Source organism: Sphaerodactylus townsendi, linkage group LG04 (genome assembly GCF_021028975.2).
Source record: "Sphaerodactylus townsendi isolate TG3544 linkage group LG04, MPM_Stown_v2.3, whole genome shotgun sequence".
NCBI lineage: Eukaryota > Metazoa > Chordata > Lepidosauria > Squamata > Sphaerodactylidae > Sphaerodactylus > Sphaerodactylus townsendi.
Genome location: NC_059428.1, coordinates 111,211,037 through 111,235,503, shown reverse-complemented (window position 1 = coordinate 111,235,503; position 24,467 = coordinate 111,211,037). Strand labels below are relative to the sequence as shown.

General features: G+C 48.5%; 1 protein-coding gene across 3 annotated transcripts in view; it reads right to left on the bottom strand.

Annotated features, from left to right (window-relative positions):
- The window catches only part of ABCC4 (ATP binding cassette subfamily C member 4), a 217,887-nt gene that overhangs the window by 32,069 nt on the left and 161,351 nt on the right, over nt 1-24,467 (bottom strand). For all 3 annotated transcript variants that reach the window (XM_048494888.1, XM_048494887.1, XM_048494889.1), the window contains 3 exons: nt 19,228-19,317; nt 18,410-18,582; nt 17,314-17,419 (listed from right to left, as the gene is read on the bottom strand). In XM_048494888.1, coding sequence (XP_048350845.1) covers nt 17,314-17,419; nt 18,410-18,582; nt 19,228-19,317 — 369 coding nt within the window. The remainder of the gene's footprint in view (nt 1-17,313; nt 17,420-18,409; nt 18,583-19,227; nt 19,318-24,467) is intronic.

The window sequence follows — 24,467 nt, the reverse complement described above, 5'->3', positions numbered from 1 at the left end:
GAATTGGGGAGTGCTTGATGCGACCAGAAGGCCGATGGAGTCGTTGGCGTCCCAACGTTCTACCACAGTGCTACTGGGTCAGCAGCTAGCATTATCCCCATCTCCCTCACTTTTACACATTTTAGAAGGGGACTGAAATGTAGAGGTGATTTAAAGGAGACCTTGTCTCCCTCCGCCGTCTAGTCCAAGCTGACCGAGGAGCTGCTTGTCAACATTAGAACTTGGTTGCGGGGTAGGAATTGAGGGGCTTCTTACGTTACAGGCAATGTGGAGCCACACATTAGGCAAACAAGATCCGATAGCAGAGGCACACAATTAAGCCAATGCAAATTGCACAATAGCACTCCAACCATCCCCTCCCGGCAGCCAGCTCCAGGGCTGACCACCAATAGAGACAAAACATCATATTTCAGATTAGATACAACTTCTTGCAACTCACGTACTTTCATATGAATCAATTGGGAATTATCAGAAAGATTAAACAACACATGTATGTACATTCTCCCACAACCTTGGTGATGTAATAACAATAAGTAATCAGCCAAGCGGCTTGATTGTCTAAGAATTGGCAGTTCCTGCTGCTTTCGGAGGCCAAGTCAGAGCAATGGAGGTAGGAGTGATGGACTTACACTTGAGGCACAGGCCAGCCCGGTAATAGTCTTAGTGCTTAAGAAGGCGAAGGTCGGACTCCCACTAGAGAGTTGCGAGGAGGCGAACTCCCGCTTGAGCGATAGCTCCGACCCAGGAAGGGTCCGAGAACTGAAGCGGAATCCGGGCTCAGGAGTGGAGCCTGGGAGTAGAGGCGATGGTGGCTGACTGAGGCAACAAAGTTCCCGGCAGAGAAATTGGTGGGAATGTAATTAACGTTCTCTCCCTTGGAGTCCAGAACCAACCCTAGGGGAGCAGGATGTTTCGAATCTGAGAGAATGTCCTCCATGTGTAGTACAGTTCCAATTAGCCGAGCGATGAATGGGCTAGTGGTTCCCCGTTTGCTTTCGCCCGGTGATGCGGGCGCAGGTGTTAGATGCGTGGTTAGCGACAGTCTTGGTGACAAGGAAGGCGCCAACCCGAGGGTTTGGGCGATAGGTCCCCAGTGCAGTAGCTCATAGAATTACCTGATAGATGAGGCATTCATGAAGGAGCTTAGCAGACTCCGCTAGGAAGTCTCGAGCAGCTTGCAGGCGGGGAGCAGGCAGGAGCTTAGCAGGCTCCCGACTCCTAGATACTGGCCCAGGCAGAAAGATGAGGCGTTAGCGGCGGCAAACTGCTCCCAGATGTTGGTCTGGTGAAAGCTTCGTCAGGGTGGCCGATGCATCGGCAGGAAGACAGCACAGAGCAGGCAAGGATGAGTGGCCCGCCGAGTTGGCGGTGATGATACATAAAGAAAGCGCTACAGAGGTTCTCGGGTGTCTCGGGGTAGCCTTGCTGGGCAGCGACTCTTGAGCTTGGCTGGCGGTTGCTTTGGCCGTTTTCCCAGGTCATCCGGGTCTTTGGACCCGTCTGAAATGCGGCGTTGGCGTTCCCGTTGAGGCCGCTGGGGCGGGATCCTTCCAGAGATGTGTTCCCATCTGGGATGGGGTTAGTTTCCTCTGGCGCCATTCCATGGGCTGGCCACGTCATGTAGGTCGGAATCCACAGGAGCCTGCAGGGATAGGGACTGAAACACCCCCTTCCCAGGTCCCATAGGAGGGCGGGTCCCGCCAGGCTTCGGTTCGGCGGATGAGGAGATGGGATCGGGTTTTTTGTTTGAGTTGGGAGTTTAAAGTTTAATATAAGAACTGTTTGCAGCCTGTAGAAGGTTGCACAATGCAATCCTGGGGCCGCCTACTCTCTTTCTTTAATTGTTTGACAGGGGAGGGGCAGGAGTGGCTGACCCTGGTGGGAATTGGCGCTTCAAGCGTCATCAGGAGTGCGTCAAGGCGAGGGGTCGAGCTTCGAGAGGAAGGGACAGGGCCTAGAGTTATTGGGTATATGCTTAATCAGCAACACAAAAGGGTTTTGGGCCTTTTGGGGATGGGTGCATCGAGGGAATGAAGCAATCAGAGCGTTAGAGGCAGATTCCTCGGACAGACAAAGAAAAAAGTTTCTTTGCAAGGGAGTTGCACTTACCGTGACATGGTGGCTAATGCAGGAAGGCTGGAGTGGTATGAAATTTGTGATGAATTATCTTTGGGAGGGCATGCCCGAAACCACTTTCGATAGCGTCTTAGAAGTGATGATGGTGCTATAGTACCATCACCACTGGAAGTGGAACTGGTTGTAAGGTGAATTTGGTGCGGCCAGCCTCAGCACTAAGCTGGGGCCTGTCCTGGCGGTGCACTGCGGTATCAGGGCCGGGCCAGATTTTAATCCAGGGAGACCCAGTCAATGGTGGCCCTCCACGCCTTACTGGTCGAAGCAGAAGGAGAGAGAAGGAGAGGGGAAACAGTTTCCTTCACGAGGAAATTGGAAATTGAATTTCGGAAGTCTGGTGGGATCAATGATCTGTGATGGCTTTATATATAACTGCGTCACGCCAATGTGGCAGTGCTCAGAGCTCAGATGAAGCGAAGAAAAAAGGTTCTCAAAGGGAGGTTTGAAGAAGAGTTTGAGGGTTTAAACTAAGATGGAAGGCGGCCTAGAAGCAGGTCCCAACTCCCGACCTCCCTAGGGAGCATGCATGACTGCGTCCATATTTAAGGTTGATGCTGTAATGGGTGAAGCCACAAGGCATTAGCACACATAATCAAAAGGAGAGACTTTAATTGAAGCATAAGAGCATAGCTTAGAAGCAATGGACAAATCCCTCTGATGAAGGAAAATTTTTAGGGGTCTCTTGAGGGGTAAAGACATACAGAGCATATATAGGCATACCATTGTATAAAGTAATGAGGAGGGATTGCAACTCTGATTTGAGATCTTACTCTCTCTGAGGTGTGATTTTGCTGCCACTGGGAGCTTTGAGCTTAGGGCTGCACGAGGCTCAGAGACTCACAGTCTGATTTGATCCCTCCACAGCTTGGTTCAGTGATTGTGGACTCTGCAAGGGTTACTGAAATCGCAGTGCCACTCTGTGGCACTGGTAGGAACATGGTGACTTTAGATAGAAGGAGCTAGCAGGCAGAGTATAGGCGTGGGGGGGGCCCGAGCAGCGAGATTTAGATTAGCTGAACAGGTGGAGACTCAGAGTGAGAGCATAGAGGCAGGGTGCTCAAGGTGAACTTAGCAGTTTCTGCGGGATGTTTGTCCAGCATACTTGGATGTGGATGGCCCCTGGTGCATGGAGTCGATGACCCCTGGGATGATGAACAGCCCTGTTCAGCGGCCGGGCTTTGTGAACCAGCCTAATGGTCTCGTGGGGATGGGATCACTATACTGAGCTGGAGCAAGCGAAGATCTCATGGGAGCTCCCGGGGGAAGGTTTGAGGGAGTCTTGGATCTTGGTTCGGGCTGGGGAATGCCAGGCGTGAGCCTCCCCAGCGGGCATTAAGCGCCCGGCCCTAGACTTTCCCACAGGTGCTTGCCCTCAGGGGAAGACCCCCCCCTCCGTCAGGTTAGGCCCCAGCGAGGGCAGCCTAATTCTCGAGAATGTCCTAGCTTGCCATAATTGAAACACTTTCGTCTCGGGGCTGTCTCGCCTTGTGGAGAGAGTGGCGGCTGACTAGAAGAGCTGGCTTAGTACAAATGAAAAGACCGATATCCTGGCAAACTTTGAGCATGTCCCGGCCAGCTTCGAGGTTCCTTCCTGAGCCTGTGATAAAACTGCGGCACTCAATGACGTTCTCAGCAAGAGGCAGCTTAGGAGTTGCGCCCTGGGCCTCCTACGTTGTCAACCCTGCCTCTTGAGAACCTCCTGGAGCCTGTTCTGGAAACTCAACATGGGAGCTCTGAGGCTTCTGCAGTGCTAGAAAAAACTTTGGGTTAGCTGTCGGTGTGGGGACTTTCAAAAGCATGTAGAAGAGAGAGCATTCAAGCGACCGTAAGGTAGCCACAAACATCATTCGCTGGGGTTGGGCGACGCCGAAGCCCGTAAAGCTAGTGATGGTGTAGAGGCGCCGCCAGGGTGGCACTGCCCCTGTTGAAGCACTGCTAGTGAACTTCGCTTTCCCAGATCACAAATTGGTACAGGGCTCAGGAGCATCTGAAAGGTGGTCTTCCAGTCGTCCAGGAACCATTAGGTGGTTCCCTCGCCCTACAGCATACCTCTCCGCGTAGGGGCTAGTGAGCTCCTCGTCCCGCGCCAACTGCGGAGCTCCAGTGAGGATGTTATAGCAGAGGCGATTTTCGACAACCCTTGAATGGCGCCACCCTCCCCTGGGTATCTATTGGGAAATGGAATGAGGGGGCATAATGCAAGAATATCGGCCTCGTCTTCCCCGTCAGGGCTTCCTTCTTTTGCAGATCATTAGCTATCGCTCCTGCAGTTTTGAAACCAACGCCATTCATTAGGCTTGTGAGTGCAATTAGCGGAGAAAATGAAGAGTGAACAAGAAGGAGGCGTGAGCAGGAAGTTGAAAATGGGCCCGGAGAGTGGGGGGCGAAGGAGGACAAGCGTCAATTTAGTGGATAGAAAATTCGGGGGTTGAAGTGAAGGTGAAGATCGAAAGGAGGCCTACAGCAAAGGGAGCCATGGGTCTGCAGGCTGATGGCGACATAACGTGTCTCCACGTCAGTATACCCAGTAAACATCGGCCAGCGCGAGGCTCTGTCACGAAGAGTCGCCCGATGTTTTCAATCAACAAGATTCAATGCTCCCCCCTCTGGGTACCATGGACACTGAGCTTCAATCTCTCAACCAATTTAAACCACTTCTCTTCTGAGGGACCCTACGCATTTAAGCTAGCAGCTTTCAGTTAAGTCAGCGATACTTGTCACCAAGCCCTGCTTTTGCAAGCTCCCATACTCACCGGTGTTCCGTCCGGACGAGAGAGAGTGTCCCTAGGGGCCAGCGTGTCTCTGGATCTGCTTGATCAGAAGGACAGGCGATGCAACAGTGGTCCCTGGATAGCCCGATCCAGCGGACTTGGTATAGCCCCAAGCTGACAGTGAGCAGGTGGGGGTTGAGGATTCCCGGGTTTCGGCACCAACATGGTCGACCCGCGTGGTCAAGCCGTGAAGAACGCAGGAGCGAGACAGCTGGAGATAACATTCTAGTGGAGATCAACAGCAGCGGGGAGCCCGGAGGTCCCGTGGTTCCTAGCGAAGTCTCCCAGCGTGCTGGTTCCCTGGCACCTTTTATTGTTATTCTATCACGCAGGAGGGAGGACCGGGGGGAGATTCCGGGAGAGCCCGGGAGGCGGAGGAGTCCGAGAGATCATCATGTGATGCATGATCTCACCTGGCTTCACGTCTTGCGGAGAGAGAGCGTAAGCTGTCTGAGCCTAATCCTCACCTGGGGCAAGACCATTGTCCCTGCGCCCGGTGACTGGAGCCAGAACAGTTCATGACCCGTGACTCATAGGGGGATGAGGGAGTGGGGGTGCAGTCACGATTCAGAAGGTCAGAGGGTCCGCTGGCGTCCCTAACGTTTCTACCACGGTAAGCTGTTGGGTCAGCACATTACTACATCTCCTCCTTTACATTTTATGAACGGAAGGGGACCAAAATGCTAAGGGGTGATTTAAAGGGACGCTTTGTCTCTACCGCCTGGTCGCTTGACTGAAGCCAGTTTGTGTAACATTAGAACTTCTTGCTGCGGGTAAGGGAATTCGAGGGTTTTACTACTACAGGCAATATTAGACACACATTGAATCCAAAACAAGATCCGATAACGAGCATTGGCCAATTAAACCAATGCAGAGCTGCACAATAGCATCTCAACCATCCTCCCGCAGCCAGCTCCAGAGGGCTGACCAATTAATGGGGCAGGCAACATCATATTTCAGATTAGATAATAACTTTGCAACTCACGTACTTTCATATGAATCAATTGGGAATTCATCAGAAAGATTAAAACAACACATATTATGTACATTCTCACAACCTTGCGGATGTAATAAATAATAAGTAATCAATAGATGCACGATTGTCTAGGGTCAGCTTTGATTTTAAGTTCCTGTTGCTCGGAGGCCAGGAGCCGCCCAGGAGATAATGGAGGTAGAATTTGATGGATCTTCAGAAGGGCACAGGCCAGCCGCCAATAGTCTTAGTATTGTAAGAAGCGAACCGACTCCCCACTCAGGGAAGGTTGGCGAGGGATTTTAACTCCGCTGAGAGGGCGACCGGCCGCCCGACAGGAGGGGTCGAAGGCAGAGCGGAGCGGCGGGCGCGGGCGTCCGGCTCCGGTGGAGCCTGGGGTAGGACGATGGTGGAACACTGAGGCAACAAAGAGTCTCGCAGAGTCGGGCGGAATGTAATTAAACGCTCTTCCCCGCAGGTCCAGAACCAGCCCTGGGGAGAGGTGGATGTTTCCGGAACACGGGAATAGTCCTCCTATGTGTGTGCAGTTCCAATTGGCCGAGCCGGCGAATGGGCCCGGCCTGTTCCTTCGCTTTCATTGGCGCTCGCGATGCGGGCGCAGTGTTAGATCTTCGCGGGTTAGCTTACAGTCTTGGTGACAAGGGAGAGAGCTTCAGCCGGAGGGTTTGACGATATCCCCAGTCGGCGCCATAGAGTACCTGATGGATGAGGCATTCATGAAGGGCGAGCTCCAGACTCACGCAGAAGTCTCCGGCTTTGCAGACGGGGAGCAGGCGGAGCTTAGCAGGCTCCCCCCCGAATTCTAGGTACTCGCCCAGGCAGAAAGATGAGACGCTGGCAGCGCAGCAAACTGCTCCCAGGATGCTGGTCTGTGAAAGCTCGCTGCGGCCTATCGCCATCGCAGGAGGCAGCAGGAGCAGGCAAGATGGTGGCCGCCGAGTTGGGCGTGATGATCGCAAAGAGAGCGCACAGAGGTTCTCGGTGTCTCGGTTTTGCTTACAGCAGCCTTTTGAGCTTGGCTGGCGTTGCTTTGACGCTTTCCCCAGGTCATCCGTAGGGTCTTTGACCGTCAGCCGGGCGCCATGCTCCCGCTTTGGAGGCCGCCAAGGGATCCTTCAGGAGAGATGTGTTCCATCTCTGGATAGTTGGTTTTCCGGCTTCATTCCATGGGCTGGCCCGGCCATGGCAAGTCGGAATCCATTGGTGAGCCTGTGGTGGTGAATAGGGACTGAAACACACCCTTCCCCAGGTTATAGGAGGGTCGGTCCCGCCATAGGCTCGGTTCTAGAGCCGGATGGCGGAGATTAGGATCGGGTTTTGTTTGGTTGGGGTTTAGAGTTTAATATAAGAAGGCTTGTTTCTTTGCAGCCTGTGAAGGTTGCTTTAATGCAATTCTACTGGGGCTTACCCTCTTCTAATTGTTTGACAGGGAGGGCAGGAGGTAGGCTTAATTCTGTAAACGGCCTGTCAAAGGCTAAGGCGAGGGTCCGGTACCGAGGGGGAAGGGACAGGCGGCCCTGGGGGGATTGTAGGGTGTATGCATGCTTAATCAGCAACACAAAAGGGTTTTAAAGCCGCCTTTGGGGATGGGTGCATCCGGGAATGGTGCCAACTGTACACAGGAGGCAGATTCCTCGACAGACAAAAGAAAAAGTTTCTTTGGTAAGGGGAGTTGCACTTACCGCGGACCTTGGTGGCTACACGCAGGAAGGCTGGAGTGGCTGAAATTTGTGATCAATTATCTTTTGGGAGAGGCCGCCAAAACCACTCGCCATTAAGCTGCCTTTTAGAAGTGATGATGGTGCTATAATGCCATCACCACTGGAGGCTTCAGACTGGTTTGTGGGTGGAATTCCGGTGCGGCAGCCCTTTTAAGCTGGGGCCTGTCCTGGCAGTGCTGGGCGTATCGGACGGGCTCCAGATTTTAATCCAGGAGGGCCAGTCAGCTAATTGGCCCCCCTCCCACTTTACTGGTCGAAAAAAAGCAGAAGGAGAAGAGAAGGAGAGAGGGTGTTCGAAGCCTCACGGAAATTAGAAGCGAATTCTCGAAGTCACAATTGGGATCAATGATCTGTGATGGCTTTATATGTAACTCTTTGGCGGCCACCAATGTGGCAGTGTAGGCCTGTGATGGGCTAAGGAAAAGGTTCTCAAGGGAGGTCGAAGAAGAGTTTTGAGGGTTTAAACTAAGATGGAGGCTGCCTGAAGCAGGTCCCATCGGCCTCTCTAGGAGCATGCTTAGCTGCGCCCTGTTTAAGGTTGATGCTGTAATGGGTGAAGCCTTCAAGGCATTGCACACATAATCAAAAGGAGAGAGACTTTAATTGAAGCATAAGAGCATAGCTTAGAAGCAATGGACAACCTCTGATAAAGGGAAAATTTTAGGGTCTCTTTGAAAGGTGTGGGTAAGCATTATACAGAGCATATATATAGGGCATACAGAGCCGCGATAAGCAATGAGGAGGATTGCAACTTCATTTGAGATCTTGCTCTGGAGGCTGATCATTTTGCTGCCACTGGGAGCTTTGAGCTTTAGGGCTTCGCGCTGCGGGCTCAGAGGCTACGAGATCTGGATTTGATCCTCACAGCCAGTTTTGTAGTTCAGTGGATTGTGGACTCTGGTAGAGATTTTGAAATGCACAATTTTGGCACTGGCGGAGGCATGGGTGACTTGGAAATAGAAGCGCTAAGGAAGCGGCAGACGAGGAGCTTTGAGCAACGATTTAGATTAGCTGAACTTAGATTAGACCTGCCAGATATTAGAGGCAGGGTGCCTGCGGTGAACTTGGCAGTTTTCAAGTGGATGTTTTGTCCATACTTCTGATGTGGATGGCCCCTGGTGCATGGAGTCGAAGGCGACCCCTGGATGAACAACCCCTGTTCACGGGCGGAAGCTTTTGGCAAGATCCAGCCTTCCATCGGTCTCCGTGGGATGGATCACTATACCGAGCTGGAGCAGCGACCCGGGAGCCCGGGGAAGGGTTTGAGGTGCGGATCTGTTCCGGCTGGGGAGATGCCCGGCTGGCCTCCCAGCGGCATTGGGAGCTCGCCCTAGACTTCCGGCCCCTACCGGGAGAGACCCTCCTCATTGTGGGTTGTAGGCCTCCGCCGGCAGCCTACACCGAAATGTCCCAGTTTGCCGCACCCTGGAAACACTCGCCCTCGGGCTGTCCTGGGCGGCAGCGAGAGGGCCAGGAAGGCTGGCTGATGTAATAAAGCATCCTACATCCGGCAAGCTTTGAGCATGTCGCCAGCCCGGGTTCCTTCCTAGGTCTGTGGATCGCTTTGGCGGCACTCCGAGGCGTCTCCCTTGGCAAGGCGCTTTAAGGAGTCTCTTTGGGCCCTCCGCGTCAACCTGCCTCTTTGAGGGCCTCCTCCCTGAGCCTGTTCACAAACTCAGCATAGGGTTCTTGAGGCTTCTGCCGGGTGCTAGAAAAACTCGCTGGCTGTCCGGTATTGGGGACTTTCAAAACGCCTCTTTGGGGAAGCATTCCAGAGGCGACCGTGGCGTACGCCGCAGGACAATCTGATCGCTGGGGTTGGTGAATGCATCGGGCCGTGAAAAGCCGAGCTGTGGTGTAGGTTTCGGCCAGAGGTGGCTGCCCTGTTGAAGCACCCTCGCTACGGACCTCTTCCAGATCACAAATTGTGCAGGCTCAGGAGCATGCTAAAGGTGGTCTTCCCAGTCAGTCCGAACCATTAGTGGTTCCTCGCGATAGCCTCCAGCATGCCTCTCACGAAGTAGTGACTCCTACGCCCCGCGACGCCGGCGGAGCTCAGTGAGGCTGCGTTATAGCTTAGCGGGCGGCATCGACAACTTAATGACGCCACCCTCCCCGACATCTGTGAAATGGACGGGCATAATGCAAGAATATCGCATCGCTCTTCCGCCAGGGTTTCCTTCTTGCAGATCGGCTGTACCACGCCTGGCGAGTTTTGAAACCCGCGCATGCCGAATTTGGCGCAGTGGCTTCGAAAATGAAGGCGGAGCAGGGAGGGCGGGTTGAGCCGCCGGAGAGTTTGAAATGGGCCGGAGGAGCAAGGGGCGGTGAAGGAGGACAGGGCCCACCTCGAAGTGGATAGAGAAAAATCTCAGTTGGAAATTGAAGGTGAAAGATCGAAGCGAGGGCTACCGGCTACAAGGAGCCAGGTCTGCAGGCTGATGGCTTACATAACATTGTCCCCACGCCAGTGGCAGTGACATCGGGCGCCACAGGCTCTGCGGCGAGTGCCTCCTGGCGTTTTCCCAGTCCTTTTTTTAAGATTCAATGTCCCCTCTGGGCAAATTAAGTGACACTGAGCTTCAATCTCTCAACTAATCGCGAGCCCCTTCTTTACGGGACTCCTGCCGTGATTTCGCTAACGCTTTCAGTTCGCCAACGCGTTTTGTCATAAGCCCTGCTTTTGCAAGCCCTATACTCACCGTGTTCCGCCGACGGTGAGCAAGTCCTAGGACGCTGTCTCCTGATGCGCTCGGACCAGAGACAGGCGATACCGAACGGGTGGTCCCTGGATGCATCCAGCGGACTTCGCATTTCGCCGCCCTTCCCCAGGCTTAATGAGCAGGGTGGAGGTTCGGTGATTCCTCGGTTTCGCACTGCTTGTAGGCCCCACTCCGGGTCAGCGTAGGCAACGCAGAGCAGACGCTGAGATAACATCTGGTGAGATCGCCAGCATGGAGCCCGAGGTCCGTGGTTCCTAGCGAAGTCTCCCGCGTTCCTGCACCTTTGCTATTCTACCGGGCGCAGGAGGGAGGACCGGGGAGTTCCGGAGAGCTGGAGTATGTGGAGGTTTGAGATCATCATGTGATGCATTGATCTCACCTTGGCTACGCAGGCGGAGAGGAGCCGTGAAGCCGCCTGAGCCTCCAATCTCACCCAAAGGTGACCATTGTCCCTGCCCGCGACTGAGCCAGACAGTTCAAGGCGACCCGACTCATAGGGGCGAGGCAGCGCATCAAGAAGGCCGAGGTCCGCTACGCCCCAACGGCTCTGCCCACGGTGCTGCTGGGTCAGCAGCGCATTACTACACTTCTGAGTGCACCTTTATGAACAATCTGTTATGAGGAATGGTGACTGGCGTTCACTGATGTTTTTCTGGAGGCACAAGAGAAACCCACCCAAGGAGTCCAATTTTCCCACACCACACCCAGCAGCACATCACCTAGGAAAGGAGTTGATAATAAAACTGCAAGGATTGTCATGCCCTTATATAAAGCCATGGTGTGACCGAACTTGGAGTACTGTGTTCAGTTCTGGTCGCCACATCTCAAAAAGGATATCGAAGAGATAGAAAAAGTGCAGAGAAGGGCAACAAGGATGATTGAGGGATTGGAGCACCTTCCCTATGAGGAGAGGCTGCAGCATTTGGGACTCTTTAGTTTGGAGAGGAGACGTCTGAGGGGGGATATGATTGAAGTCTACAAAATTATGCATGGGGTAGAAAATGTTGACAGAGAGAAATTTTTCTCTCTTTCTCACAATACTAGAACCAGGGGGCATTCATTGAAAATGCAGGGGGGAAGAATTAGGACTAATAAAAGGAAACACTTCTTCATGCAACGGGTGATTGGTGTTTGGAATATGCTGCCACAGGAGGTGGTGATGGCCACTAACCTGGATAGCTTTAAAAAGGGCTTGGACAGATTTATGGAGGAGAAGTCGATTTATGGCTACCAATCTTGATCCTCCTTGATCTCAGATTGCAAATGCCTTAGCAGACCAGGTGCTCAGGAGCAGCAGCAGCAGAAGGCCATTGCTTTCACATCCTGCATGTGAGCTCCCAAAGGCACCTGGTGGGCCACTGTGAGTAGCAGAGTGCTATACTAGATGGACTCTGGTCTGATCCAGCAGGCTAGTTCTTATGTTCTTCTTATATTCTTATCACCTGGAAGGCGCTCTGGGCTGCCATGGTAGGGGAAAGGTGAGAAAGTTGCTCTCTGTGGATAGAAATCCTTGTACCCCCAAGGGAAAACCTCCAGTCTGGATTCCAGCCACTGGAATGGGTCAGACCTGCTTTTCTGCTTGTGAAAACTGAAGATCTGCCTCCTATATGTCCCAGTGTACCCACTACTCATCAGGCAGCCATCTGCTGGCTATCCAACCATGTAGGCTGGCCCATCTGGCCCTGGTCCTTTCCTTGTAACTCTGGCTCTGTGGAAGACGTGAGGGAGGCCCTCTCCTTGGAAAATCTTCAGAAGGCACTGCAAGGCCTGTTTTGATTGCCCAGATTTCTGAGGAGGGTCTGAATGTCAGGCACTGAAATATTAAGGGGGGGATGGGGAGAGATTCCTATTTTAGTTAGCCGTCTAATTTGAGTTAGCTGTTGAGGCAATATTAATAAACGATTTTATAGACAGATGAAGTATGCATGTATGTTGCCCTGTGCCTGGCCTTAGTCGGGAAAGGCGGGATATAAATATAATAAATAAATTTTGTTGTGGTTTTAACAGCAAAGGTTTTAAAAAATATATTATTGTAAGATGCCTTGAACAGCAAGGAAAGGTGGAATACAAATGTTTAAATTAATAAAGAAATAAATTGGTGGAAGAATCTCCTTTGACAAGGTTTTGCTGGTGGGACATGCGAGGATAAAAGTCACATGAGGTGGGCTGTGGCAAGCAGAATTCAGTGAGACAGAGCAAGAAAGCTGGCTTGACTCAACCTGTTGATCTTATTCAGTCTACAACACTCTAGACTAGCAAAGGCATGTTCACAAGAAAATTTCTCCAAGCAAGAGTGACAGGAGAGATAAACATATAAGCGAACGTTTACCTACTGTAAATGATTATAGAAACTGTCTTTCTCCCCTTGCCGTTCAAATATAATCTCCAAGCTACTGACAGAGAGAGATATCAAGATAAACAATAATCACAGGATAATAAAAATGGTTAGTAGAAGCTGCAGAGCCGATTTTAAAACAAGCTTGATGGGATAATCAGGGTCATAATGAGTTTGTGCAGAAACTGTAGCCTGTGATCCTCAAACGCTGCACTATCAGTCATACTAATTATATGGTTCCTGTGCTGGTGGTGGAGGAGCGCTTTCAAGGCCTTGCGCCGTAAACCATTGGCTGAAGGGGCCTAATAAGAAGTCAAAAAAGGCAAGCTAATTCCCTGACTACAAAGAGAACATATTCAGTTATCACAGAACAAATACTAGGGGAAAGAAAAGAGATGGCCAATTTGTCTTCCTCCTTATTTTGCAGCAGCTGAGTCAATCAAAACAAACAATAAGCTGTCATTAAAACTATGCTGTATTTAATGAAATTGAAAATACACAACCCACAGCCCGTTCCACATGGGCCTGTGCAGCGGCAGCACACCAGCATATATGATGCCGGTGGAGCCCCGGGACCATTCGCACACTCCCGTGCCGGCAGTCCCAGAGTCGCTGCGGCTCGCAGAGGTGCCTTCGCACGGAGATGCCTCCATTGTATTTGTAAATTTACCTTCTCTTCCCTGCGCAGGATGAGGGAACATACCCCTGTGGACATAGTAACGTCTCGAGGGTTGGAGGGCAGGAGGTGTGTCCCCTCGTTCCTGCAGAGCTGCGCAGGGCAGAGAAGGTAAGTTGGCAAACAAAACTAAAAGTGGCGCCTTCGACCTGGTCCCATTTGCTCAGCACTGGGTTCAAAATGCTGCTTTTGAAAAGACTTGCTAATTGAGCGAGTTTCAAAAACAACGTTTCCCCACCGGTTGGGGGGTGGGGGGAAGCACAGTGCTGCCTTGTTGCAGAGGCGGCAGCCATGCGAACTGCCCCCCTGGAATGATGTTTTTTCCATTGCAGGGGCACTGTTTTTGGCCCGTACAGAGTGGGCCTTACTGGGACTGTGCTTTTAGCTTAATGTTGTTGTTTTTTTAAGCATTTAAAGCAGTGGACTTTGATGAAAACCATATTGGATATGCAATAAATTTGTCAATTAGGTCAACTGCTGTGTCCTAACAAAGGATTTCACCCACCTGAGGGTAGCAAACTTGCTGCAACCAATGCCCATATAGAAGCTGAAGCTCAAATAACAGAGTTTTGTGGCACCTAAAAGGCTGACACTATCACTGGAGAAATGTTTTTAAAGATACATTAGCATCACATCTCATAGCTCACATCCTAAATGCAATGACCCACAATTGACCATCGTCAATCAAACACTTAGTTCAAACTTAAGTTTGTAACATAGAAAACGGCCAAAACTGCAAGACATGGAAGTAAATGGTCTAGCTAAAACTGCTGAAAAGGATAGAACAGGGGTCCTCACCAAAGTGCCCATGGAAGCCATATAACCTGCTGGACCTTTTCCTGGCCCTGCAGAAAATGGATTGGGCCGGATACCCCGCAGAGCTTTGAACTGGCAACTGAAGATTTGATTGGCTGTGCAGATTTTTTTAAATGTAGCACTGGCAGCAGCTACCACAACAGCACAAGGATCTTCACAACATGATTGAATGGAAGCTATGTGTTTTCAAGAAAACCATTTTTAAAGACATTCTGTTGAAGACAACTTCTGCCTAGAATGTCATACTTGCTATTAGATATCACTCCCTAACATTGTCTAGTTGACGCCAACTCCTGTAGCAGCCATTTTGCCACCACTATGTGTCAGAACTTCAAAACGGTCCACAGGCTCAAAAAGGTTGGGGACACCTGGAAAGAATAATACATTTAATAAGGGTTATGTCGGGGTGACCAGCATGCAATCTGGAAAAGACAGGTAGCTTGCCAATGCATGTGCTACAGCCCATAGCCCACTGCTGCTGATCTTAGTGACTCAGCAGGTGTTTCTGGCCTTCATGACACCTCAGCCGTGTCACAATGAAGCAGCTCCATATGAGCTGGATGGCAAGTCAAGGGACACTGAGGTCTGGGATGAAGACAGAGGTAAGCTGTCTAGTTCCCAAATACTCTCAAGAGCACCACTTCTCAGGACAGTGGAAGAGCTCTAATGGAGCATGCACTGCATGCCACACTAGCAAGGTCACACGCCAGCTGTGAGGTAGTAAGCAGAAGGAGAGGGGATGGTGGTATTGGTGACAAGGAAGGAGGAAGGCCAGGCAGAGAGATGATGGGGAAACTCTTGGTTTCTCTCCTTTCTGACACTGCTTCTAGCTGTGATATCCCCAATCTTAATAATTATTTTCTTGCCCTGTGATGATAAAGCAGTCATACTTCTATGATGCCAAATCACCAGCATCCTAAATCTTGACACTTATGGCGTGTAGCCTGATGTCATCACGTACTTTCTTAATAAGGCCTGGTTAGGTCAGTTTTGAGCTGTGTATCTCTTGGGTTCAGTGGAGGAATGAATGATAGTGGCTGGACATACAAGTATTAGCTATGGTGCTCTAAGAAACAGACTAATCCCACAACCAAGAAAGGGAGGCACCTGACACATAAACACATTAAAGTCAACCCATGTGTCCACCTAGCTCTTCATATCCTCTTTTAATCGGCAGAAGTTCCCCAAAGTGTCAGCACCCGCTAACTGAGAATAGAGATGGGCTCCATTGCTAATCTATAGCCATCAGAAAGAATTAGGTGAGTTAGAACTGAACGCACCTAGAAACTGCAAAGTATCACTGCAAATAAAGTTAACTGAGACAGGTTGCATAAAAACATTAACAATCTCATTTGAACATTGGGTTTGCTATGGAAGCATACTGTATACTGTTCCAATATTTTCTTTTCAGATTTGGCATCAGAGGGAAGAAAAATTTCTGCAAGTTGGCAACAGAACCTGAGTATGCTTGGTACAGACTGGCCAGTACCAGTGCTAACACAAGCCCCCCTCCTGAGCACTACTTTTATTTTTATGGTATAATAATACTGAATAACATTTAAAGGAACAAACATAATAAACCATTTTATAAAATATAAAAAGTAGGCAGCATAGGGAGATCACTGAACTGGTTTTTGATTAGGTGATAAGCAGGGTCCTTAGTGCGGGAAGCTAGAAAAAGATAGATTCAAGCTTTATAGCATGTGAAAGACAAACAAGATTTTCAGGGCATGAGCTTTTGAGAGTCAAAACTTCCTTCAACGTAAGCTTTGACTCTTGAAAGCTCATGCCCCAAAAATGTTGTTGGTCTCTGTTACAGACATCAGCATTCTACAGAGTTGTCCCGGTCACTGAACCCTCATGATTGACAAGGGAGTTTGAATAGATTTCTGAGAGTGGAAGTTAAAACTCAGGCAGTAAAGAACTACAGTTAACTGAGAGAGAAATTAACAGACAGAGCTGAGAAACAATGGTGTGAGCTGTAAGCTGTCTGGTGGATGTTTCTCCTCAGGAGCAAAAACATCCACATTTTGGGGTTTTAGCTCAGGACAGGATCCATAAGTAGTTACCTAAGGAAAATAGCTAGACTCCTGAGAGTTTAATGGGAAATATCTCTTGTGAATGAATGATTTCAGGCCAGTTAAGAGAGAAACTGGAGAAGTGTGTTAATTTCCTAACTCCTATACCTAAAGAACCTCTGTGAAAAAGAGCTTAACAGCCCATGGCAGGCAGGCACAGCCCCACTTTCCCACTCCAAAGGACTTTCCCATGTGCAGGAAACCCAGAAAGTTTTTTTAAAAATGTCCTCTAGACTTTCTGATAGGGGAAAGCTGAGATACGCAACACAAAACGTGGCGCATGTCCAAGGCCAGCTCCTCTGGTGGCAAGTGGTCTGAACAGACAGTGGAAGCTGATCAACATTGGCTCCACCCACAAGGACACCCTGCCAGACTGACAATGAGCTGGGCATGTGGCCAGGCCTCCCAGGTCCCCACAGTGTCCCAAGGAGGGCAAATCTGCCAGCGTAGACCTGCACTGCCTCCAAAGGGGGATTCCTACCTGCTTTGGATTGGGCTGTAAGTTTAAGAAAGTTTAAAAGAGGTGTAACTTTAAGTTGCAGGGGAAAAAATCAGAAACTGCCAAGTGAAAACACTCTCACATGAAAATAAATATATAAACACTTGTATGTGAATCACCTTGATACGTTTGGAAGTACATGTCACTTGAACTTAATCACCTGAAACTTCTCAGTTTTGTTCTTCTGTTGCACCCTACATTTCTAGTTATGAAAAACTGCTAACCTGACTTTAAATCCCACAAAGAGACAAATAAAACTATTTTAAGTGGTGTTTCAAAAAGCCTCTTGAATGTCAAATATTTCTGACATTCTTATTATTCAAAATAAGTTTTTCTATCATAATCTCCAAGGTACCACTGGAATCAAATCTAACTTTCTTCATAGAAAAAGCTAGAAGCACCACACAAGCCAATAAGAGATAACTCTTGTGCTAATATTACATTTGAACCTGCCCACAATTTCTGTACAATTTCATTCGGTAAGATTGCAACTTCTTTCCCCCTAAATTAAAATTCTAAACTACAAACACATGCTCTGAGATTGGGCTGTTAAAACATGTAACTCACCATAATCTTGTCGCTGTCGATGATAGTATTTAGTCGATGTGCAATTGTCAACACAGTACACTGGGCAAATTTCTCACGGATTGTTTTTTGAATCAGTTCGTCTGTTCTGAAATAAAAAGTACACACAGACGTGAAAAAAAGACTGCCTGCCAGAGAAAAAGTATTCAATGGGAGGGAAGTTTTCTCCTTCCACATTCACTGTCACAGAATTAAGGAAACAATACACATTGCTGGTCCCTGGGGTAGATAGCCCAGGCTAGCTCGATCTCATCAGAACCCAGAAGCTAAGCAGGGTAAGCTCTGGTCAATATTTGGATTGGAGACAGCCAAGGAATACCAGAATCGCTATGCAGAAACAGGCAACGAAAACCCTATAGGGTTGCTGTAAGTCAACTGGCAGTAAATATAAATTTAACAATACAGTGGTGGTAAGGCACTGTCATTCCCCTCATATATTACAGAGCAATGAAGCAGAAATGAAAGCTTTCCCAAGCCTCATCAGACAGTTTGGTTTTGTATGTGTAAAATGATCTACACGATGCTAGATATGTGCAACCCCCCTCCCTGCAATATGCCATCCACCTTCTGAATGTTAGGCATATTTGGATATGGGCTTAAGTGTTACAGTACTTATAAAGAACACTGTACTTTTAATCATTTATTTATTAATTAAAACATGCATATCCTGCCTTTCTATTTGTCCGAAGGCAGCTTACTGATATTTTAGTCATATAGCAGAAGCTTAAATTATATTTCAGTCCACTCATTTCTCCTCCACACCCGCTGACGTAGTGAGAAGCAAAGGGTGCTTTAGCTCCAGGCACCACTTGGAATGGTCACGTGGGACAGTATCTGGCTGGCCGCCCCCTCCCTCTCCCCCAGCAGCAAATGCCCACGAATGGTGTGGATGGGTCCTCACTGTGGGCAGGAGGCCACTAAGGAAAGGCCCTCCTTGTGGCCTTTTCTGAGAAGATTTGCTCTCTCAAGGATGCTATCAAAAGATGTGAAGACTACAAGATACTAACTTTATGTTGACTTCTTATATAAAGAATTGAGAAAAGTTAAAACAAAGGCAAAAGGGTTCAACACCTCTTACCTTGGATCCACATTTGCTGTTGCTTCATCAATAATCAATATTTTATTCTTCTTAAGAATAGCCCTGGCCAGGCAAACCAGCTGTCTCTGGCCAACACTAAAATTAGAGCCGGATTCTGCCAGTTGTGTTTCCAGTTTGTTGGGCAGCTCTTCTACAGCCTCCTTTAGCTGGACCTGCAAGACATATGTCCAATTGTCAGGAATACCCTTCCGCAACATGAACTCAGTTCTTCCGATTCAAAATCTATTCTGGATTTACCTAACTATAGAGATGACGCCATCACATGTGCTAAAGCTGTGATGCACCAACCTAAATTAATGTACACAAGCATGAGGGGAGCAGAATCATTCAGTATGCAGAAGCAGACTTTAACATTTTTTTAAAAAACATGAGGTAGAGTACTTAGACCAGTGGTTCTCAACCTTCCTAATGCCGCAGCCCCTTAATACAGTTCCTCATATTGTGGTGACCCCCAACCCTAACATTTATCCATTTTACAGATGGAGAACACTGATGCAGAGAGTCTTCGGCGACCCCTGTGAAAGGGTCACTCGACCCCCAAAGGGGTCGCAACCCCCAGGTTGAGAACCACTGACTTAGATTATCAGATGAAGATCTATGGGATGGAGGCTCAGATCCTCACTCTGCATACTGAAGCTTCCTTGGACCAGTTACATTCACTCAGACTATCTTACCTCAGCCTGATGGCATTATAACAGTAGAGTGGAGGAGAGAAGAATGATGTCATGAGCGTGTTTTGGGTCCCGACTGGGGAGAAAAACAAGGTTATGAATGAATCAATAAACCAACACCATTACCTCTTCCAAAGAATTCCACAGCTCTTCATCGCTATATTCATTGAAAGGATCCAAGTTTTTTCTCATGGTTCCAGTGAACAAAACTGGCTCCTAAAACGTTAACAGAATGTCATTTAAAATGTTTTGTACCTTATTTGGTTTGGCTGCTCAGAGTATTTAAACCCACGTTTGGGGAGAGAGATTTTTCCTCTCGCAAAAAAGGCTGCTTAGGGTATATCTATGCGCTGCTACAGCAAGACAAGGAACACAACATTAGCAGCTACTTTTTCTAGGCAAAATAGCTCTGGGACAGGAGAAGTAACAATGTGCATGAACTATAAGAGTACATTTAACCTTGGTCCTATAAATTTCCAGCCTATTAAAAATAAATTCAATTTTTGCCAACATTTTTCTGGTACTCTCCTAGGGGTTGTGAGGAGTGGGAGTGTTGCCAGGAGAAAGTGGTGGACAGGGATAGGCTAAACACCAGGATGACATTTCTTCACAATAAGTCTTCCAAAGCGACCTAGATATAGCAGCCATGGTGGTTTTATTACACTCATGCGCATGTAATATGCAGCTCTGCCTTTACTGAGGTATACAATAAAAACAGAATGCAAAAACTATCAGAAAAGGTTTCTTCTTTCTCTCAAAAGGTACACCGTTCTTGACTTATAGCCGCACTATTTATTTAAAACAATGCACGTTAACAACTTGGAGCCCTGTTGGGGATGGCAGGGTATAAATAGAAATATAAAATAAAACAAATAATGGGAACAATAAAAAACAGAGAGAGAAAATATCTGGTTAATTGTATAATGAAATCCTATGCAAAAATGACTCTTTACAACAAGATCAACATAAGGTAACTTACAATGCACTTCTTATATTGAATCCATAAGTTATACTACAGGATTCCTTTTGGAACAAAGAAAAGAAGAAGGTCTATAAAACCAACAGGTTTTCAGAAATTAACCTATGGGACAACATAGCTACCTGAAAATTCTGTGCATCATAAAAGGTGAAGATAGCTGCAAAGCAATAAGATGCGAATTGGTTGCAGCTAGAATCACACAAACAAAAGTCAGGAAAATCGCTAGTACTAATATAGCCAGAATTTACTCTAAATTAATCACAGATTCAACATGACTCATTTTATCCTGATCACATTTACTCAAATGTAAGGTCCACTGAGTTCAATGGGACATCCCAATAAAACGCAATCGATGTCCTGGCCTGAAAGATGTCCTTGACCAAGGCCAAGGTGTTTTAGCCCCTGGCCCCAATTTGGTGGAGTGCACTGTCCAGTGAGACCAGGGCCTTATGGAACTTGATACAGGGCCTAGAAGACTAGGCTGACCATCCGTCCCGCTTTTGGCGGGACTGGCCTGCCTTTGGACAATTTGTCCCGCGTCCCGCGGGTTCAACAAATTGTCCCGATTGGGGAGGCTGCTGCACTGCCTTGGGGGCGCAAGGCAGTGCGGCAGCCTCCCCGTGCTTGACGCCGCAGGGAGCCGCGACAGGGGTTCAAGACATCTTCATTTCCGTCGCCTCTACGACAGAGAGCGCAAAACGGTGAGCTCCAGAAGCCCAGAAGGCTCCTGCGGCTGCGCAGACCGGTCTCTGGGGCTTCCGCGTTTTGGCTTCTGTGACTGAAGCTGCAACGGCGAGCCCCAGAAGCACGGTGCGCTGCTGCTTGTCAGCGTGCAGGAATTTCCGGGGCTCGCGCTTTGCCGCTTCTGTGACGAAGGTTTTTTGCAAAACCCGCGGAGCCCCAGAAGACGGTGATTAGCGGCTGCAGCAGCGTGCACGCGAAGTTTCTCGCGTTTTGCCTGCATCCCTGTGATAGGAAGTGGCAAATCATGTGAGTTCCCCAGAAGCCGATGCGGCTCCGCGGTCAAGTGCAGGTCGTCCTCTGGGGCTTGCCTTGGTTTACCAGCCCTGTAACAGAGCGTGGCAAACGGCGAGCCCCAGAAGCCCGTGGCAGCTCCCGCGGCCGCGTGCACCGGGTTTCCAGGGTTCCTGTGTTTGCCACTTCGTCACAGAGCGGCAAACGGCGAGCCCCGGAAGCCGGGTGTAATTGCTATGTCACGTGCATGGGCTTCCAGGGCTCGCGGTTTGCCGCCATGTGACAGAACGGCAAACGGCGAGCCCCAGAAGCCCGTGCGCTCCTGCGGCTGCGTGCACCGGCTTCCGGGGCTCGCGGTTTGCCGCCCTGTGACAGAGCGGCAAAAGGCGAGCCCCAGAAGCCCGTGCGCTCCTGCGGCTGCGTGCACCGGCCTCTGGGGCTCATGGGCCGCCCTGTGACATGAGCGGTAAACTGTTCGGGCTTAAACTCCGATAAGCCCGCGCGCTCCTGCGGCTGCGTGCAATCGGAAGCCTCCGGGGTTCAGCGTTTGCCCACGCCCTGTCACAGGGCGGCAAACGGCGAGCCAGAGCTGCCTGTGTGCTCCTGCGACCGTGTGCACGGGCTTCGGCAAACCGCGAGCCCCAGAAGCCCGTGCGCTGATGCTGCTGTGCGCGAGCCTCCCCGTCCCGAATAGTAAAGGTGACCATCTGGTCACCTTATAGAAGACAGAACTGTTCCACCAGGCACACAGCTGAGCCAACTCCTGTTTCCATCACTTGACTGGCTTCCCTCTACCTTTCACCTCCTTTTTCTGGGTTTTGAATTTCTGCTATATATTTTATGATTTTATAATATTTAAGATGATTGGCTTAGCTGCCTCCTGATATTTTAATTGTAATATAATTCATGTCTTTGTTGTTTATTATACGTTGGAAGCTGCCCTGAGCCCATGAGGGAAAGGGAGGCATACATGTTTAATAAAATAAATAAATAAAAAGACCGCAGCAGTAGTCATGACTAATTTATGCAGGATCAGGGCCAACAGCCATTATCGTGGACTGGCACTTTGAGAACGCATCAGCGACTAAACACCACTTTTTCGTGAGGTAATTCACTGAAAGATGTCTCACCAAAAGGAAGCTCTTGTGAATGAGATGCCAGTGGTCAGAAGTTCAAAAAGATCAGGAAGCAATTTATACTCTGGTTTTCTGTACATAAGCAAGCCAAGGCACTCTACTACTATATGAGTAACCTGAGTTCTTCAATTGCACATGATTTACCAGAAAAGAAGTTTGCTTGTTCATGATTAATTCTGAAACAATTTCAGGTTAACTGCAGACATGATTACAACTCGTTTAGCTATTTTGATTTTAATAAGCTGGTATACCAAGCCAAGTTAAAGTGCACAACCAAAGTTTTTAATATTTCTGAATAGTTGTGCCAAACTATAAAAGTTTTAAACTCAACCCAGAACAAACAGTTAATGTTTGTATTTTCTTCTCAAATTAAGATTGCCTTTAAAAAAAAATCCCAGTATAGTTTCAGTTACAACTTGTTGATCAGTTCAGTAAAACAGTAAAAAATGTGTGTGTTTTTACTTCCTAAAAAGTCCATAATTTTTAACAACACAAATTATATTACATTATTGGGTTCATTCTGAAATTATTAAGATTATTTTCCATTTCAATCTATTTTTATAGGTTGTAAAAATGGGAAATTTGAATTCATAAAATCTTTCTAACTGTGATAACATTGCAACAGCACACATGAACTGCAACAGCAGATAAGGATAATTTTAATTACCATTTCTGACAAATATTATATTAAAATTGCCTGTTCCACGAGAGGAAGTTAATAACCCAAAGCAATAAATAATTGTAAATTATAGTCGGGAAAACAGATGATAACTGCATCAAAAGAGAGAAATACAAGCTCCGCACAATCATATCCAAAGAACTCAATTAGGAGTTTTAGTAACTTGATGAATAGCTCCAAATGGTGTTTGGAAATGACCACCAAGCTCAGAAACAGACTAATTTATGGCTCATTTGGGGGCAGACTGGGGCAATCTGCAGACTCTCGCCTTCATCTCTCTTGGGACATTGGAATCAAAAAATCACAGAGTAAGATGTAGGCATGAGCACCTATAAAACATTATCAATACATTTTGGGTTTTTAACCCAGAAATTTTCAGTAAAGCCGAATAAAGCTGATATCCAGATAAAGCCAATAAGCTGGTTTTGTTCATCTATTGCTGAAAATCTTTCAGATAACAAACCCAAACCTGAATTTTTTCAGTTCTCCTAGGGCAGTGATGGCGAACCTTTGGCACTCCAGATGTTATGGACTACAATTCCCATCAGTCCCTGCCAGCATGGCCAATTGGCCATGTGGTCAGGGGCTGATGGGAATTGTAGTCCATAACATCTGGAGTGCCAAAGGTTCACCACCACAGTCCTAGGGCTTGGAAAACAGCAGGGGTGGGAAGTAGTAACGGTCCCCGGCCGTGTGGGATATGCTGCAGCGGCGAGAACGAGCCCAGCTCTTGGCGCATGAAACGAATAACTACCGAATTCTGGCAAATTAGAGGTAATTATTCTTTTCTCTTCTCTTTGTGACAATGGAGCCAGGAAAAAATCTTTAAACGTACCGGATATTTATGCTAAATGGAGTTGTACCTATGCCAGCCTCCATTCTTAGACTGACAAGTGGATTTCTCCAGTCCCACACAAATGCCCATCCTTTGATGTCAGAGGCTACTTTTACCAATCAGAGCCATATCCCACTGCCATCAAGCAGCTGGCAGTGGCTCTGGCTCCATGACAAATACCTGGTTCAGTCTAAACTGACTCATCCTTTGACCGAAAGGTATTAACTCTGTCAGGACGGTCTGGTACCTTTACTGTAATGTAATCTAGGGTCCCAGACGCTGTAGGTGGTATGGCTTAGCAGTTTTAGGATTTCTATCATAGAGCTCAGTCAAGTTGGGGCTGCTGCAGACAATATGGCCTCTCTCACTTAGCCTCCTTTGTATATATGGTGTAAAAACATGGTTGGTATCTTGTATATATGGTATAAAAACATGGTTGGTATCTTGGCAGGTTGCAGTGGCTCTGTACCAAATTTTGGAAAATTTCAAAGCACTGAGAGGGAGGGAGAGAGGATTTCAGACTTACACCACCAAAAAGATGGTGTAACTCTATTAAGCCCAATAGGGACTTCCTGGTGGCAGGGAGGTGTTTTTGCACTTTAAGTCTCCCCAAGCCACTGGGAAGCCTCCTTGGGGCGTCAGGTGTGCAGCAATGCCCACTGAATGGGGCAACTGGCCACAGCCCATTGGATGGGGGTGTGAGCTGGGCAAGTCAGCCTCACCGCCATTAGCCCTGCTTCTCTTAGGCTAAGGTGACCATCT